At 47.8% G+C, this 17,982-nt stretch overlaps 1 protein-coding gene across 1 annotated transcript in view; it reads right to left on the minus strand.

Moving 5' to 3' along the window:
- The window catches only part of HEATR3 (HEAT repeat containing 3), a 39,849-nt gene extending 24,931 nt beyond the window's left edge, over positions 1-14,918 (minus strand). The window contains exons 1-7 of the mRNA XM_036275938.1: positions 14,655-14,918; positions 14,369-14,541; positions 13,002-13,089; positions 10,555-10,667; positions 7,754-7,863; positions 5,374-5,514; positions 4,382-4,659 (exon numbers count right to left, since the gene is read on the minus strand). Of these exons, the coding sequence (XP_036131831.1) occupies positions 4,382-4,659; positions 5,374-5,514; positions 7,754-7,863; positions 10,555-10,667; positions 13,002-13,089; positions 14,369-14,541; positions 14,655-14,792 (1,041 nt within the window). The 5' untranslated portion in view covers positions 14,793-14,918. The remainder of the gene's footprint in view (positions 1-4,381; positions 4,660-5,373; positions 5,515-7,753; positions 7,864-10,554; positions 10,668-13,001; positions 13,090-14,368; positions 14,542-14,654) is intronic.
- Positions 14,919-17,982: the final 3,064 nt, after the last annotated feature.

The raw sequence follows: 17,982 nt of genomic DNA on the forward strand, positions 1-17,982 counted from the left end.
GGCTGGGCGTGTTGGAAGAGTCCTAAGAGGAGGCACGAAGAGCGGATCCCTCCTGGCACGGGGGGTACCAGACACCTGGGCTCCCGGCTACGTGGGCAGCTGTTCCGCACGTGCTGCTCAGCGAGCTGGAGGGAACGGAGACGTTCGGGGCTTGCGAACGGCATTCACCCTGAAACACCCGGGGTGTAAGAGGAGCTGAGCGCACTGGGAGGAACACAGACGCCGAGCAGACACCCTAACCCTGCTTCAGATGCCTGGACGGCTTCTCCGGAGATGCACCACCGGGAACGCCTTGCAGCCTCCAGGCCCCACAGAGCTCGCGACGGAAGCGGAGGCTTGCTTCCTGGCTGCCAGAGGCCGGCAGCGAAGCTTGCCTTTGACCTGAGCAAAGGAGGGATGTCTGCCTCTGGACATAAATGAACATGAACTCAGCCGTCACGATGCTTACTTCGCAGGTCAACTGGGGAAACCGAGATTGCTACACCGATATTCCAGACAGTGCATCATCTAAAAATAACGTGCATTTTATTGTGTGAATGATGGATGCACTATAATTTTTCAAATTACTGGGATATCTTATTTCTTGGATTTACTAGGTCAAAGTTAAAAACTACAGACCTGTGATACAGTCCCAGTTTCCTTTCCAGAAAGTTTATACTCATTTATTATCCTCCAGCAACTTCCTTGCGCAACAATGTAACTGTAATTTCCAACCAGGTTCTTGGGGGAGGAAAAAAAGCAAACTGCTAATTTACGAGATATAGCTAATTTAATATTTGTATTCCTTTTACTGCTGGCAAGAATAAATGTAAAAATCATTCCTATTTGCTGTGTGTGCGATAGTCACCTAAACAAAGATTTATAAATGAGATAGGCTGTCGCTGGGCTTTTACCCACTTAAAACGTGTGCAAATCTGGCTTAGAAGTACCTGCAATTAAGTTTCACTTTTGAATACAACTTTCCTGCTCAGAACATGTCGCTGCTTCTCACTGTTATCAAACTGACACAAAAAGCCAATCTAGAGGAAACGCTATAGACCTGAGAACTGCTTCGGAATATTCAGCAGCAGAGGGGAGAGGGGGCGGGGCTCCGACGCACAGCGCAGACGAGGATCTGACAGCTGACAACTGTGGACGCTGGGCAGAGCGCTCTACTTCTGCACATGTTAAAACACACTGGGCTTCCGCTTTCTTCACAGATCTGCGATTATAGCTCCTCGGGTTAAGTGCTGCGATTGTGGGTTCGGACTCCCAAGGACTCCCGGCTGACCGGCTATGACTTTGTATTCAGGGCACGTGTCAGCGTGACGCCCAGCAGCTGACTGGCACCTAACTAGCTGACTGACCAGCATGTTAATCATCCATTCTACTCAGTTATGTTAATAAACTTTAAAAAGCAAGCTTTTGTTATAAGGAAACGCGGCCTTTTTTTTTCTTTTGGTCTTTCTAAGCTGTCCAGATTTTTCTAAGTCTCTTATTTTATTTTGATTTTTTGCTAATCCTCACCAGAGGATTTTTTCCCACTAATTTTTAGAGAGAGAGTGGGAGGGAGGGAGGGGGAGAGAGAGAGAAACACTGATGTGAGGCACACGGATTGGTTGCCTCCCGCATGCACCCCGACCAGGGCTGGGGATTGAACCTGCAACCTAGGTACATGCCCTTACTGGAATCGAACCTGAGATCCTCCAGTGCATGGGCCGATGCTCTAACCACGGAGCACCCCAGCCAGGGCGAAACACTGCATTTCATAAGCACCAAAGTTCTATTTTTAAAGAATACTTAGGGAAGTAAATCTCTAAATACTAGTTAAGTGTCCATACTTTTTTTTCCCTTCCCAATCCTCACCTGAGGATATTTTTCCATTGATTTCCAGATAGAATGGGGGGTGGGAGGGGTGGGAGGACAATGCCTCCTGCACGACCCCAGCCAAGGCCGGGGATCAAACCGCAACCAAGGTTCGTGCCCTTGACCAGAATCAATCCTGAGACTCTTTGGTCCACGGGCCAAACTGCTGAGCCAAACCTGCAGGGCAGGCATCCATACTTTCTAACCATCTCAGGCGACGTGGAGCCGGGTCCCCACTTGGTCCCTTTAGGAGCCCCTTGGAAGCAAGGCTGGAGATGGGGAAGAGCTCGGGAGTGCTGTCCTCCCAGCCCCAGGTACTCAGGGTCCCCGACAGCCCACCTGTAACTAGCTGCTCTGCTCAGACAGGAATTCGGGATAGAACTGGGGCATCCGGCAGGACAGAGTGCGTGTAGTGTGGCGGCGGCAGGACAGGCTCTGGCCCAGATCGGTCCTGCCCCGATGGTACACGTGTGGACATGAAACCACGGCCATCCCAGGTCTAGAACCTGCCCCTCCTGTGACAATCTGTCCTGCCCCGATGGTACACGTGTGGACACGAAACCACGGCCATCCCAGGTCTAGAACCTACCCTTCCTGTGACAATCTGTCCTGCCCCGATGGTACACGCGTGGACACGAAACCACGGCCATCCCAGGTCTAGAACCTACCCTTCCTGTGACAATCTGTCCTGCCCCGATGGTACACGTGTGGACACGAAACCACGGCCATCCCAGGTCTAGAACCTACCCCTCCTGTGACAATCTGTCCTGCCCCGATGGTACACGTGTGGACACGAAACCACGGCCATCCCAGGTCTAGAACCTACCCCTCCTGTGACAATCTGTCCTGCCCCGATGGTACACGTGTGGACACGAAACCACGGCCATCCCAGGTCTAGAACCTGCCCCTCCTGTGACAATCTGTCCTGCCCCGATGGTACACATGTGGACACGAAACCACGGCCATCCCAGGTCTAGAACCTGCCCCTCCTGTGACAATCTGTCCTGCCCCGATGGTACACGTGTGGACACGAAACCACGGCCATCCCAGGTCTAGAACCTGCCCCTCCTGTGACAACTGAACAGATGTCTCGAGGGCCCTTCACAAACACCCTAAGGGGAGAACAAGGTGCATGGCTGTGCCTTTGTCTATCTTACTTCACTGATTTTAAATTCTACTCGATTCCGACACAGAGACACAAGTGAGACAAGGAGTAAATTTGGGGTTCAAAGGTGTCCCTGCACCAAAGGGGGGGTGCCAGGATTTTTAAGATGCTATGATTTGCAAGCACCTCAAGGGCAGCATTCACCCCGGCACCTGACAGTGCTTTGCACCTGACAGCCATTCGCGGGGGCTGGAAAAGCAGTTCGAAACGCGGCTTTTCTTTAAATCCACGCTTTGCAAGCTTCGTGAACGCAATAAGCAGCACACTGGTATATTTATGTCCAGGTGTATCTCATCTAGAAAATTCTTCCTGGGCATGCCTTACCAGAACTCTAAGACAGAGACTTAAGACCATTCTGTTCCAGTGCATATCACGAACAAGGACAGGCCCCGCCTGAAGCTGAAGAAAGTGTGAGAGGGGCCTCCCCCTCCTCCGAATGACTTCAGCAGCCTCCTGCCCCCAGGCCCTAACGACACTAGCCCGCTTTCACCACGCTGCCTCTCAGCTCAGCTCTCAGGCGGCCCAGGTGTCCTGTCCAGAAGCGTTCTGACAGCCTCTTCCTCTCCCGACTCCTCTGCAAACTGCTCCCTTAGAAGCCTGTGCCCAGCCCCTGCACCGGCCTCATAATGAATCATAGCTGCGTGTCTCTCCTCCAAGGTGGAAGCGGTCCCTGGAGACAGGAAACACCGCTTGAGTCTTTTCTTTGTCAGCACCTGGATAAATAAGCTCCGGGGCTCCCTGTCCTCGTGACTACCTGCTCTCCTTGAGGGCGTTTTCTCCAAGCATGGCTCCACCTCTCCTGCCCGGCCCAACTGAAATGCTTCCCACAACCCACAACTGCACGCCTTCACCCCAACATCACACTCACGAGAACAAGCGTGTCGCCAACACCCAGGCTGCAAAACTACCAGCCGTGTTCATCCTCGCCATCACCCAACCTCCTCCCGGCAGCAGTGATGGGTCAGGACCGTCTGGCCTGCTACTCTGTAAGGCTAAATACTAAAATAAGAGATGAGATGTCCTGGATCAGACAATTCAAGCAAAGTAAAAATTCCTTTAGTTGGAAGAGTGTGGGAGACAAAGGGTAATGAACTGGGGAGACATGGCAGCTGGGAAGATGATCACATGCTTCTAAAGTTTGATCTATCCGTCTTTGAAATCTTCTCTACAGAAAAGTTTCATTTTAAACAGGAGATTTTTTTTCCCTTTGGGAGTAGATTTCTAATATTATAACGAGAGTTCGTGGGAAAACAGGACTGATTTTTACTGAAATTCACTTTCTAATGAATTTTGCTCTAGCATGTTCCTACAAAACTTAGAACACCTGAAGAAAGAAAACCTCCCATGTTGGACGGCATCAATCTGACTTACTGGAAGCAAATCGGAAATGAAAGTTTTCCTTCTGACTCTTCTCTTAGGAGGACTTTCTTCCATTTCGTCGTCTTCGATCAAACCGCCGCCGTTAGCGTGCTCTGACAGCTCCTCGGCCTCTGCAGCTGTTTCCAATCGCTGCGTTTCCACCGCCTTCATCTGAACGACCACTTCGCCAGCATCCATTTCCAAAACTTCGGATAAGATCTTCAGGATGGCATTTATGATCTCTGCTTGACTCTTTGATGGGATAATGTCCTTCAGATTCCAGATTGTGCCTGGGGAAACATGAACATACGGACAAAGGAACTGCCTGTGAATTCTTTTGTGAAATAGTTTCCACAAGATTGGTTCTGTCAGCTCAGCTATAATTTCAAAAAATCTTGATCCCAACGCTTTAGTTCAGTATTTATTAAATGTCAAAAAGCTGTGCAGAGCACGGCTGGTGTGGCTCACTAGATGAGTGTTGACCCATGCAGCAAGAGGTCGCCGGTTCGATTCCCGGTCAGGGCACATGCCCAGGTTGTGGGCCAAATTCCCAGTGGGGGGCATGCAGGAGGCAGCCAATCGATGTTCTCTCTGATGTTTCTATCCCTCTCTCTCCTTCTCCCTTCCTCTCTAAAATTAATAAAGAAAAAAAAATTTTTTAAAAAAGGAAGATTTTCGGCAGGGAAAGAGCTGGGGGTGAAGACCTTACAGAGAAGTGAGTGGTCATATCTCGGATGCCCACGGTCCATTTCTGACCTCCCTGGTTAACGAGGTGGTTCTGACAACAGCATTTCATCAGACACCAGGAGTTTGTTACTCCGAAAACAAATGGGTCCTAGAAGGTTTTCCAACTGGGCTCAGCCACTTGAAGTCAGTATTAAAAATGTTCAGAACAGACATAAGCACAGAAGGCCCGGGTTGGTGGAATAAAAGAAATGTCAGCCCCCATCTCTACCCATCACAAGTTACTGAGACGCACCCCGTCACACACGGCTGAGTGTTACCTGCCACCAGGGTCCGCAGCAGGGTGTACTCCATGGAACTGCCAGGACCCAGCGCTGCGGACTCCAGCACATGCAAAGCCGAGGCACTGAACGACCTCAGTAGCTCTGGGTTATCTTCGGTTACTGTCTGCAAACAGTACGCTACGAAGGCAAAAATGAAACGTTTATAAACCATGAATTCTCTAGGGTCACTTACACCAAAATGGCTCATCAAAAAACATTAGCAACTTTACAACTTCCTTGGGCCCAGGTAGCTCCTGTTGGATAAACATGCTCAGGATGGTCATGCAGAGGAGTCATGGACTACCGAGACCATCAGCGCTATGAAAGACTTTGTCTTAATTGCTAATTCTTTACAGAAGTAGACTTTTATAAATACAATTTAAAAGGCTCTTAAATCTGGCTGGTGTGGCTCAGTGGTTGAGTGAGCATAGACCCCTGCACCAAGAGGTCGCTGGTTCGATTCCTGGTCAGGACACATGCCCAGGTGGTGGGGGGCATGCAGGAGGCGGCCAACTAATGTTCTCTCTCATCAATGTTTCCATCTCTCTCTCCCTCTCCCTTCTTCTCTCCTAAAAACCAATAAAGAAAATAAATAAAAATTTTTAAAAAGGCTCTTAAATGCCCTGACAACGTGAGTTACTACAAACATCAATAAAGGCGCATCCTCAACTGGTCGCCCACAGATCAAACACCAGTCCAGGGACACACATCTAGGGCAGTTCTGTTGCCGATAACAAGCCTGGGACATTCTGGCTTGGTTTAAACTCAGTATGACCTTATAAGGCATGGTTATTTCTGGTAAAGCAGCACTTCTTTGAGAAAAAAGTATTTTACATAAAAATATAAGCAAATTCAGAGATGGGTATGATCCATTTACCACCCCCCCCATCCCCGAATTAAAACAAAACAAATAAACCTGTAACAAGACTAAAGGCACAAAAACAGAAGTGAAGTTTTCCTTCTTTTTTTTTTATCCTTACCCGAGGACATTTTTCCATTTTTTGTTCAGATAGAGTGGGAGGGAGAGAGAGAGAGAAAAATATCGACGTGAAAGGGACACATCGAGTGGCTGCCACCCACACAACCCAACCAGGGCTGAGGACAAACCTCAACCGAGGCACGTGCCCTTAGCGGGAACCGAACCCAGGTCTCTCTGAACCGCAGGCCGATGCTCCAACCGCTGAGCCAAACCAGCCAAGGCATGAAGTTTTTCTTTTAAAAGGTATGAATTAACTTTCCTGAAATGCTTATTGTAATAAAAACTGTCCTCTGAGATTAAAAGGCACCCACCAGCCTGGCCGATGTGGCTCAGTGGTTGAGTGCTGACCTGTGCACCAAGAGGTCGCCAGTTCGATTCCCGGTCAGGGCACATGCCCAGGTTGTGGGCCAAATTCCCAGTGGGGGGTGTGCAGGAGGCGGCCAATCGATGTTCTCTCTCATCGATGTTTCTCTGTCCCTCCCTCTCCCTTCCTCTCTCTTTAAAATCAATAAGGAAAGAAATTTTTTTTAAAAGGCACCTACCAATTTCCTAGTTGCACTGTTTATAAAAATCCACATTTACTCACAAATCTCCCCTCAGCCAAAGATTCCATTTTAAGAAAATGATTAAAAAATTTTCCCAGTAGTATTTATCCCACTTTTTATCCACTTTCTGTTTCAAGAGAAGAGAAGCACCACCGAGGGGAACGCGCCTCAGGAAGGGAAAATCTTCGTCCTGGCCAGGAGAGGTGTCTGGCTAAACAAGAGGGTGCCTGCGTGTGGTGGGTAAAGAAGTGCTTCTCGTCATTTCTCCGCTCTGCCCTCAAGCTCGGTGAGCCACGCCCCTCTGGATTCTGTCTCCTACCCCACTGCTGTCTAACCCCCTGGACAGAAGGACGGAGCCAGGGCAGCGGAAGCTGCCAGACTGTCCCTCCCCATCCCATGGAAGGGAAGCAGAAATTTCAGTCACTTGTTTTCGTCTCTCAAAGAAAGCCCAGGCTATCCGTTGTCTGCTAAAAGTGTAAGACAGTGGTGCAAGGCATTTAAATAGTCTGGATTCCAGTGACCTTCGGCTCCAGGGCCTGGCGGTGCTGGGTTACTGCCTCTCAGTAATGGGACATGAAAGTGCGAGAATGGATAGAGGCTTCTAAGAATGGTAACACGCCAGAACCACAGCGGCGCAAATAACTACCTTCCCCCTTTCGAGTGAAGAGCAGGAAAACTGCGTGAGTACTGACCACAGATTTTAAAAGACTCAGAACAAATACAACCCAGCTATGCATTTATATAAAACGAGAAAACAAGAGCCATTCCGGTAGAAGCTGCATGCTATGTCTGAATAAGAATGTTTGAACAAGGCCACACATACTTCATAAATCATCACCTTTTCTTCACTTACCTACTGAAACAGCCAGGTCAACATTGGTGGAAAACCTACTTAAAAACTTCATCACAATCTCCAAACACCCTTCTTTGTTGAATATAGATACTGCTCTACTACTGCATTCACTAAATTGAAGGGGGAGAAAAAAGTTTTACTATTCACATTTTAACATTAATCAACCACAGAAATTCATAAAAAAAACAAATCAGACTTTATAAAAGAACCAGAGTTGGAGTCAAACACCTGCCATTGTTTTATTTTTTATCCTCACCCAAGGACTTTTTTGCATTCATCTTCGGATAGAGTGGGAGGGAGGGAGGGAGGAAGAGAGAGAAACATTGATGTGAGAGAGACAGACTGACTGGCTGCCATCCACACAACCCAACCGGGGCCAGGGACAAACTGCAACCGAGGTAGGCGCCCTTAGCGGGAACCGAACCTGGGACTCTCTGGTCCGTAGGCTGACACTCTAATCGCTGAGCCAAACCGTCCAGGACAAACATTTGCCATTTTTACAGATGAAGAAACCAATGCCCACGTATAGTCACTGTCCATGAACACAGCTGGGTATCGGTGTGTTTATTTCTCTATTGCAGTAGGATCTGTTTGCCAATCTCTTTACCTGCACCTCAGTCTTCATATAGGAGGTTAGAGTTGGAAAAGCACTCAGGAATCATTTCCTTCTAGACGGGGAAACCAAGGCCCCAAAAGGTGAAGTGATCTGTCCAAAGATCACACATTTGTTAGCGGTGGCTCCTGGGGTCTGGCCTACTGTTCTTTCCACTATACCACAGTAATAATAAGTTCAAGTACTTATTACCCCTAAAGCACAAATTTTAAGAAAGAATTTTTTTTTTTAATCCTCACCAGAAAACATTTTTCCATTTTTTGCTCAGATAGAGTGGGAGGGAGAGAGAAGAGACAGAAACATCGATGTGAAAGGGACACATCGAGTGGCTGCCACCCGCACAACCCAACCAGGGCCGGGGACAAACTGCAACCGAGGTACGTGCCCTTAGTGGGAACTGAACCCGGGTCTCTCTGGACCGCAGGCCGACACTCTAACCGCTGAGCCAAATCAGCCAGGGCAAGAAAGTAGAATTAAATATTATTCATTCTCTCTAGACTGCTATTATAATTTTGACAAGCAGAATTTACACTCTACAAGAGATATTGCTATAATAAATATTTTTAAAATTATACAACCTGTTAATAAAAGAGTAAGAATTAATGTTATTACTGTTATTACTAAATATACATACTAAATACAGGGTAAACAGAGCTAACTATAAATAATTATATCCATATTCCCAAAGTATTGTTCCATACATACCACATATACATGACACATTAATAGCTAATGGCTGACTAAATTATTAAATCAATCCTCTATCTAAACATAAACTATTCCTGTCTTCCTATCTAGCACTATCTATCTTATCCGTCTGTCTGAGCCTACCCTCAAGCAGCCCACAGTAAAGTGGGGTATAGTCAGGAAGGTAAACATACATGCATTAAGATAGTGGCCAATCGATGGACTCTCTCATCACTCATTTCTTTCTCCCTCTCCCTTCCTCCCTCTCTAAAAAAAAAAAATCAATAAAGGAAAAAAACCGAAACATAAACTACAAAACAAAAAGATGCAGCGCTATGACGACTGGGACTGACACAGATGGGCTCGAAGACGTTCACGAGAGAGAGGTCACCATGGAGATCACACTTGCAGGCTCTTCCCAAAGACATTTTTAGAGAATCTCCAAGCTCAACAATTATGCAAGTGTGAGTTACGGGGTGCACCTGCCAGCTCGCTCACACGCCGTCTTCTCGCACCCGAGCGCTCTGGTTTCGCTGGTGGAACGCACGCACTAGTTTAAAATGAGTTACAGGCAAGTTAGACTGCGACGTCGGCAGCCCTTCAGAGCTAACTGAACTGTATTCTAAGACCAACCTGTGCTTTTAGACCAGAGGTAAGAATCACTGCGGATTGCCCTGGCCTGTTTGGCTCAGCGGCTAGAGCGTTGGCCCGCAGACCAAAGAGTCGCAGGTTCGATTCCGGTCAAGGGCATGTACCTGTTTTGGGTCGGTCCACGGCCCTGGTTGGGGTTGTGGCGGAGGCAACTGATCGATGTGTCTCTCTGATGTTGATGTTTCTCTCGCCCTCCCTCCCACTCTATCTGAAGATAAATGGAAAAATATCCTCGGGTGAGGATTAAAAAAAAAGAATTACTGTGGATTACAAATAAGAAACTATGGCAGAGTCTTGTTAAAAGTGTAGAACATAAAATGGGGCAGGAAAAAGTCAATCCAGGTTGTGCTATTGTACTCCTTACTCCCCACTGCGGCCACAGTCACGGAATGAGGCGGGGCCTCTCCCTACTGGGCCAGAGGAGCTCCCTCGGGCGTCTGCTGCCGTCGGAGGGCAGTGCCAGGGTGGAGGAGAGAAGCTCCTGCCGAGCTTTTGGTCCCTGGCTCACTGCTGGTGCCAGACCAAAGCAGCGACCGCAACGGGGCCTGGCTAGCGCTAAGACGGCTGCTGCTTAAGGTGTTCGGACGGTGGCGGGTGTAAGTGCCAGGGGCCCGGATCCCTCGTGCTTTGGTCAGTGGTCAGGACTGGAGAGAAGAGCTGGAAAGCATGAAAAGATGTAGTGATGAGATGAGGGCAGGGGCTAAGCTGGGAGGAGGACTGATCTGAGGTCACCTGACTCGCCCACTGGCTAACACCAACACCACGGTTACAGGTACAGCGAGGAGGGGCTCCCGGGGTTCCGGAGCGGAAAGGGCAGCGGCCCGGGCAGGCTGCCTGGGAAGCATCTCACCACACGTTCCACAGCAGGTTCACCGCCTCGTTGGCTATGTTCTCAACAGAAGTCCTGCTCTGATCTTTTTCTCCCGGTGGGGACATCTCATTTGAATCCAGTCCAGCACTACACTGTAACCAAATATCAGGATTAGCACCCTGGTTCAAAAGAATAATGAAACAAAAAGGCTAATGATAGGGAAGAATCACAAAAACTAAACATCAGAAATTGTAGTGGTTAACAAGTCAATCAAATTCTCGCAAGCAGTACAGTACTCACAACCCTGCTCCCCTCTGGCAGGACATACAGACAAGAAAGGATCACAAGTCATCGTGCAAACTAGTTATAAAGCACTGCACACTGAAATGAAAATGTAAAATCCGTACGAAGTATTTTATCTGTGATGAAGACAGCAAATAAGGCAAAGAAAAGCAACACGTGATAAGAGCTAACATCTACACAGTACCTTCTATGGGCAAGGCACCAGTCTAAGCACTTTAGATGAACAATCATCCCGTCTCCCACTACACATGACACCGAGGTGCAGAGAGCTTGCTGGAGGTGTAGCGTGGTATATGGTGGAGCTGGGATTCAGATCCAGGCATTCTGGCTCCAAAGAGGATGCTGCGAACCACTCCGCAGTACTGCCCTCTAGCATAATACACCGCACTCCCCAAAAGCAGGGCTTCTCGTCTTGGCATGACTGACATTTTGGACTGGATAATTCTCTGTTGTTGGGGGCTGATGTGCACTGCAGGATGTTTGGCAGCATCTGTGGTCTCTTCCCACTAGATGTCAGTAGCAGTCCCCACCCCTAAGCTGTGACAATCTAAAATGGCTCCAGACTTTGCCAAATGTCTCCTGTGAGGCAGATCACGCCTAGAACCACTACTTTAAAAAAGGAACACGACCGGTGCCTCTCATCAAAACTGGATAATCTCTATAAAGCCTTAAGTGAAAATTACCCATCAACACAGACGAGTGGATTCGAGGCATGCCAGAGAGCACCTTAATCCTAGAACTACATCATGGAATAAAGTTAGCATGATATTAAATTTGGGAACTTAACATCATCTTTAAGGCAAAAAAACAGATTTACAGATGCCAAGTGGACCGCTGAGAGGATTTTTTTAAATGTTTTTTTTTTTCTTCATTGATTTGAAAGAGGAAGGGAGAGGGAGAGAGACAGAAACATTGATGAGAGAACATCAACTGGCCGCCTCCTGCATGCCCCCACTGGGGGTCGGGCCCACAATCTGGGCATGTGCCCTGACTGGGAATCGAACCAGTGACCTCTTGGTGCATGGGTCCACTGAGCCACACCGGCTGGGCTGCTGTGAGGATTTAACAGCACACAAAACATCACCTGGCACATAAATAAGCAATCAGTAATAGTAATTATTTTATTATATGAAGTTTAAAGTTTATTTTTATTATTATTATTTTTTTTAATCCTCACCCGAGGACATTTTTTCATTTTTTGCACAGAAAGAGTGGGAGGGAGAGAGAGGAAGAGAGAGAGAGAGAAACATCGACGTGAAAGGGACACATCGAGTGGCTGCCACCCGCACGACCAATCAGGGCCAGGGACAAACTGCAACCGAGGTACATGCCCTTAGCGGGAACCGAACCCGGGTCTCTCAGGACCGCATGCCGACGCTTTAACCGCTAAGCCAAACTGGCCAGGGCTGAAGTTTAAAGTTTAAAGGAGTCTGTCTATAGTTTTAGGAAGGTCTTTTTCAACTAGCATATAAAAAATGTAGTGGGGACAAACGAGAGACCACTATGAATGATGAGAGATCAGCATTTCCAGGAAAAGAAATTCCTATAGGATGCTTTGAAGGAATATAAAATAACTAACATCAAAATACTAAAACAAACCCCATAAAACACAAAACCCCCCACTAAATTTATATACTAAAAGCTACATTTTAAAACTGCCATCAGGATACTTTAAGAACTGCATACCTTACAATAGCTAAGATCTGAAAACAGCCCAAGTGCCCATCAGTAGATGAGTGGCTAAAAAAGCTGTGATATATTTACACAACGGAATACTATGCAGCTGTAAAAAAAAAAAAGAAGGATCTCTTACACTTTGAGACAGCATGGAGGGGCCTGGAGAGTATTATGCTAAGTGAAATAAGCCAGTCAGAGAAAGACAAGTACCACATGATCTCACTTATATGTGGAATCTAATGAACAAAATAAATTGAACAAAATAGATCCAGGGACATGGAAGCACGGAACAGACTGACAAATCTCAGAGGAAAGGAGGGAGGGAGGCAGGAAGAGATTAACCAAAAAACTTATATGCATATATGCACAACCAATGGGCACAGACAGTAGTGCAGTGAGGGCCTGGGGCGGGGAGTAGGGTGGAGGGGGTCATTGGGGGAAAAAAGCGGGGGACATCTGTAATATTTTCAACAATAAAAATAAATAAATAAAATCAAACTGCATACCTCTCTGAGCAGTGCGACCAGAGGAGTCATGATATCCTTAGTCACCATGTCATCACAAACTTCAAAGCCTCCACAAGCACTGAGATTTCTACACGAGAAGTTTAGAAAACGTGTTACTTTTCAGATCATGTCACAAAACACCATGAAGCTCTGAAATTTATTTCTATTTCTAACCATACTTAAGGTTTCCAAGACAAAATTGCTTATTATTTTGATAAGATGTTGCAGAACCAATCCACTGATTTGGACCTGTTCTGATCCCTGCCCTACCTGATGTAAATAAATGACTTAGTCACGGAACAAGTCCATCTGAGACGATACACAGGTGTGTGCTTATAGGGAAGAGAGAAGGCAGAAACTTTTCCTCTTTAGTGTGAACAAATCACAGCCCAATCTTTTGTGAAGGGACCTAGTCTTGGAATCAAGACTTTAGGGGCAGCAAGGGTAAGGCTACCGAGAGTGACATCGCCCGAAACGACTGGACTTGCTAAGTCTATGAATGAAACACAACAGATAGGAACAGAGCTCTAAGGACTACAAATACTAACTTCTACTCTTGCCCCCTCTACAGTCCATTCACTACACAGCCACCAGAGTGACTTTTTGAAAAGATAAATCAGATCATGTCACTCCTGCTTAGAATGAACGAGTCCTTTAGCCTTGCACTCCCAAGCCCTTGTCCATCTCTCCAGCCTCATCTCCCATACACCCTGCCCCTACCCAACTCAGCCACACGAACCTTTCATTCTTTAACCTGCCAAACACCTGTGCTGCCTCCCTTCTTCGCTGTGGCTGCCCCCCTCCGCCCCCCCATCTGGCTCTCTCATTCGTCAGCTGTCATCTACAGAGGCTCCAATTTAAAGTAAAGTCTCATCATCCTCTTGGTTTTCTCCATAGTAGGTCTCACTACCTGTTATCTGTTTTACCTGTTCACTGGTCTCCTGCCTGTCTCACCACCATGGTTTCTGTGAAGGCAGGAATCTCAGCTGAAGAGCTCAATGTCCTGCCTGCTCAAAATCCCCTGCACCTAGAGGACCTGGCACCTATATACTGGAAGCGTTCCCTGAACCTCAGGACTCTCTGGACGGTTCTTGGAGAGGGGACAATGTGCGCTAAGCCCGGAGGAGGACCCTGGGCAGGTGGCTGCTGCGGGTGAATCGGTCAGGTCGACACACGGAAAGCGAAGGAGCCTCTGGAGTTTGAGTTCAGATCCCCCTCTGCAAACTGGGGGCCCCGGGCAGTTAGTTCATGGTGCTCCCGCGCTGCCTAGGGCAGTGCACTGAAGATGAACCGGGACAGGCGAAGGCGCTGGCTGGACGCAGTGCCGTCCGGACCCGAGCACAGCCCGGGACGCCCGCCCCACTCACCGGAGCGCGCCGGCCGCCGTCTCCCTCACCGCCAGGCTGGGGTCGAGCAGCAGCGGCCCGAGGCGGCGCACGGCATCCCTGCGTGCCAGGTCCGGGAGCGCCGGCCGCTGCTGCACCAGCCGGGCCAGCCCGGCGCAGGCGCACTCGCGGACCTCGGCGCTCGGGTGCTGGAGCTGCGGGACAGGAGCAAGTGTCAGCGAGAGAGCAGAGCGCAGGCGCAGGAGGACCCCGCCGCAGGCCCGCCGCCCCCGCCCCCCACCTGGGGACCCGCGAACCCTGGTCTCACTTTTTCCAGCAGCTCCGCCGCCGGCCCGTCGTCCTCCCCCTGCTCAGTCCCGTTCTCCGCCGCTGCCAACTCAGCCTGACAGTCGCCGGTAGGGGAGAACTGAGGTCTCTTGAAGCGCTTCGTCCTGCTCTTGCCCATGGCAACGTCCGCCAGAGGGAAGAGCAAGAGAGGAGGGCAACAGCCAGCCGGGGGAGGCCGCGCAGCTGGTAGCGGGGCTCGTGGAGGCGGGGGTACGTGCAGCTGCTCGCCTGGGCCCGCGGACTCCCGGAGCTCACATGGAAAGCAGTGCGCAAGCGCGCTTCCCGTCGTTCCGGAGGAGGGGACGGCGCGAGGAGCGCGCAGGCGCGGGGCGGGGGCGGGGCCAGCCCTGGCGGAGGGGCGGAGTCCCGTGGAATATCCCCGGAAGAAGGAGGCTGGATTTGAATGGTAATATGGATTGCACCTCCCACCAGCAGGTGACGTTTGTCAAGTTACTGAACCTCGCTAAACCTTTAATTTCCATATAACCGATTGGGGTTAAGGATCCCTAACTTGTAAAAGTTATTGTGAGGCTTAAATAAAGCACCTAACACCAAGCCTGCTGTGTAATAGGTGCTCAAAAAATACTAACCACGATTTTATTGTCTTCCTGGCGCCTACCACAACTCCTGACATACACAAAGCCCAGTTAATGTTTTAGAATGGATTCTCTTAAGAAGTTACTTAATCTTCCTGTCTCAGTTTCCTCATCAGTGAAATGGAAACATCAATAAAATACACCTGATGCAGTTGTTATAGGATTAAATGTATTAAAGTGTTTAAGATGATAAGAACAAAGACTGGCATATATATAATAAGCAGTACATAGATGTTTGATTGAAACTTTTATTTAACAATGAAAAGGATTCTTTTGCAATTATTTATTGAGCACCAGGTACAGTGGCTGGGCGTTAGGATAAAACAATAACCAAGACAGATTTGGTCCCTTGTCCTTGGTCTTTGTCCTTACGGAGTTTAAAATTTGTGAGATGTGCTAAATTTATAATAATTATATGAATAACTATTTAATTAGTTGTGATAAGTGCTAAGAATGAAAAAAGAGGGAGAAAGAAATTACACTAACCCAATGTGAAAGCATTTAGAAAGTTGCGTCTGAAGGATGAGAGGCGTGTTTCTAAGGTTTCAACAGGAAAGGGTAAGAGCCGCTGTAGCTGCTGCTGAAGGCAGAGCCTCTGTTTTAGCTGTCTCTAGAAAGTCCAGCTCAGTGAGAAAGAGGGCCCTCCAAAAGCGGCACTAGCCTGCGGTCAGTCAGGAGCTTTCCTGTTTCCAGGGAGGGTGTCTGCGACCAGGGAGGCACCAGAACCATTTTAGGTTTCTTTCTTAAAAAATATATTTTATTGACTTTTTAAGAGAGAGAGATAGAAACATCAATGTGAGAAACATCCATCGGCTGCCTCCTGCAAGCCCACATTGGGGATTGAGCCTGCACCCCCAGCACGTTCCCTGACTGGGACTCTAACCAGGACCTCTCAGTGCACGGGACAAGGCTCAATCCACAGCCACACCGGCTGGACAGTTTCTTAGAGACCAGATGTTCTTTTTCTTGGCATTTAATTCCCTATTTAGAAATTTGCTTAGTTTGAAAGATAAGCAGAATTTCCTCATGGTTATCTCACTGACATGTTGACATTGGGTAAGGTTGTAACAGTAATATCTTTTTTTTTTTTTTGGTAACTTTTACGATTTAACTAGATTTACTAAGCAGTGATTTTGTAGCCAAGTGCTGTTTAAGTACTTTTATGAATTAACATGTTTAATACTGAATATAAACCTGGAATATTGACCAATCCTACACAGGGTGGGGAGAAAGCAGGTTTCCAGTTGTTCCCATGGAAAATACCAGAATTAAAAAATAACACAAGAATAATCTTTTGCATACTCACACTGTGAACCTCCTTTTGCCCCACCCTGTATATTATCTACCTAGGAGATTAGCATTATGACCAATTTATAAATGAGAAAACTAAGGTGATATAATTTACCTAAAGTTGCAAGTAGCAGATCTGAAATTCACATCCAGTCTGGCGTAGTCTGCATTCCTGACTGTAACATTATAATGGCTCAGGAATTAAGTCCAACACACACACACACACACATACACACACACAGACTTTCAATCTGAGTCCAGATTGGTTCGCTGCTGCTTCTGTCTTTAGTAAGCCAGGGGGATCTAGAGTGAAATCACTTTGAAAATCTGAGACTGTAAAATTAGAGGACTGGACTCCATCAGTAATTTCCTGGTAGTGTGGAGCAGGGATAAGACGAGGGTGGCAGTGAGAAGCTAACTTGGCAACAACCCTTGGGCCTATTTCAACCAAAACAAAGATTTGCTTGGAAAATGAATTGTTCTGCTAGGAGTAAAGGTTTGATAACCTTTAACAAGTTTCTTTCTTGGAGCCAATAGACTCCAAGGAGGCTGGCACCAGGAAATCTGTGAAATCCTCTCCAAATGCATGCAAAGTATGTGTATGTACATGGTGTATCTTTCTAGGGGAGAAGATGCATGGCTTTCATTAAAATAATCAAGGTAGCCCTGGCCGGTTTGGCTCAGCGGTTAGAGCATCAGCCTGCGGTCCAGGGAGACCTGGGTTCGGTTCCCGCTAAGGGCACGTATCTCCGCTGCAGTTTGTCCCCGGCCTTGGTTGGGTCGTGTGGGTGGCAGCCACTCGATGTGTACTTTTCGCGTCGATGCTTCTCTCTTCCTCTCTCTCCCTCCCACTCTATCTGAACCAAAAAAAAAAAAAAAGTCCTCGGGTGAGGATAAAAATAAAATAATAGTAAGGTAGCCCAGCCGGTGTGGCTCAGTGGTTGAGCGTTGATCCATGCACCAAGAGGTCGCCGGTTTGATTCTGGGTCAGAGCACATGCCCAGCTTGTGAGCCAGATCCTCAGTGGGCATGCATGAAGTGGCCTATTCATCGATGTTTCTAACTCTCTCTCTAAAATCAATAAAGAAAAAAAAATTTTTTTAAATAAAATACTCAAGGTAGCCCTGGCCAGTGTGGCTCAGTTGGTTGAATGTCGTCCCATGCACCAAAAGGTAGCAGGTTTGATTCCAAGTCAGGGCACATGCTGGGGTTTCAGGCTCAATCTCCAGTCGAGGACGTGCAGGAGGCAGCTGATTCGTGTTTCTCTTTCATATTGCTGTTTCTTTCTCTCTCTCTCTCTCTCCCCCTTCCTTTTTAAAAAAAATCAATGAAAACATATTTTAAAAAACACTCACAGTAGCTGGTAACTCCAAAAAGGTCTGAGGACCTATCAAATCCCCCGTCAGCGTTATACTCCTGTAG

Source organism: Molossus molossus, unplaced genomic scaffold (genome assembly GCF_014108415.1).
Source record: "Molossus molossus isolate mMolMol1 unplaced genomic scaffold, mMolMol1.p scaffold_m16_p_21, whole genome shotgun sequence".
Lineage (NCBI taxonomy): Eukaryota > Metazoa > Chordata > Mammalia > Chiroptera > Molossidae > Molossus > Molossus molossus.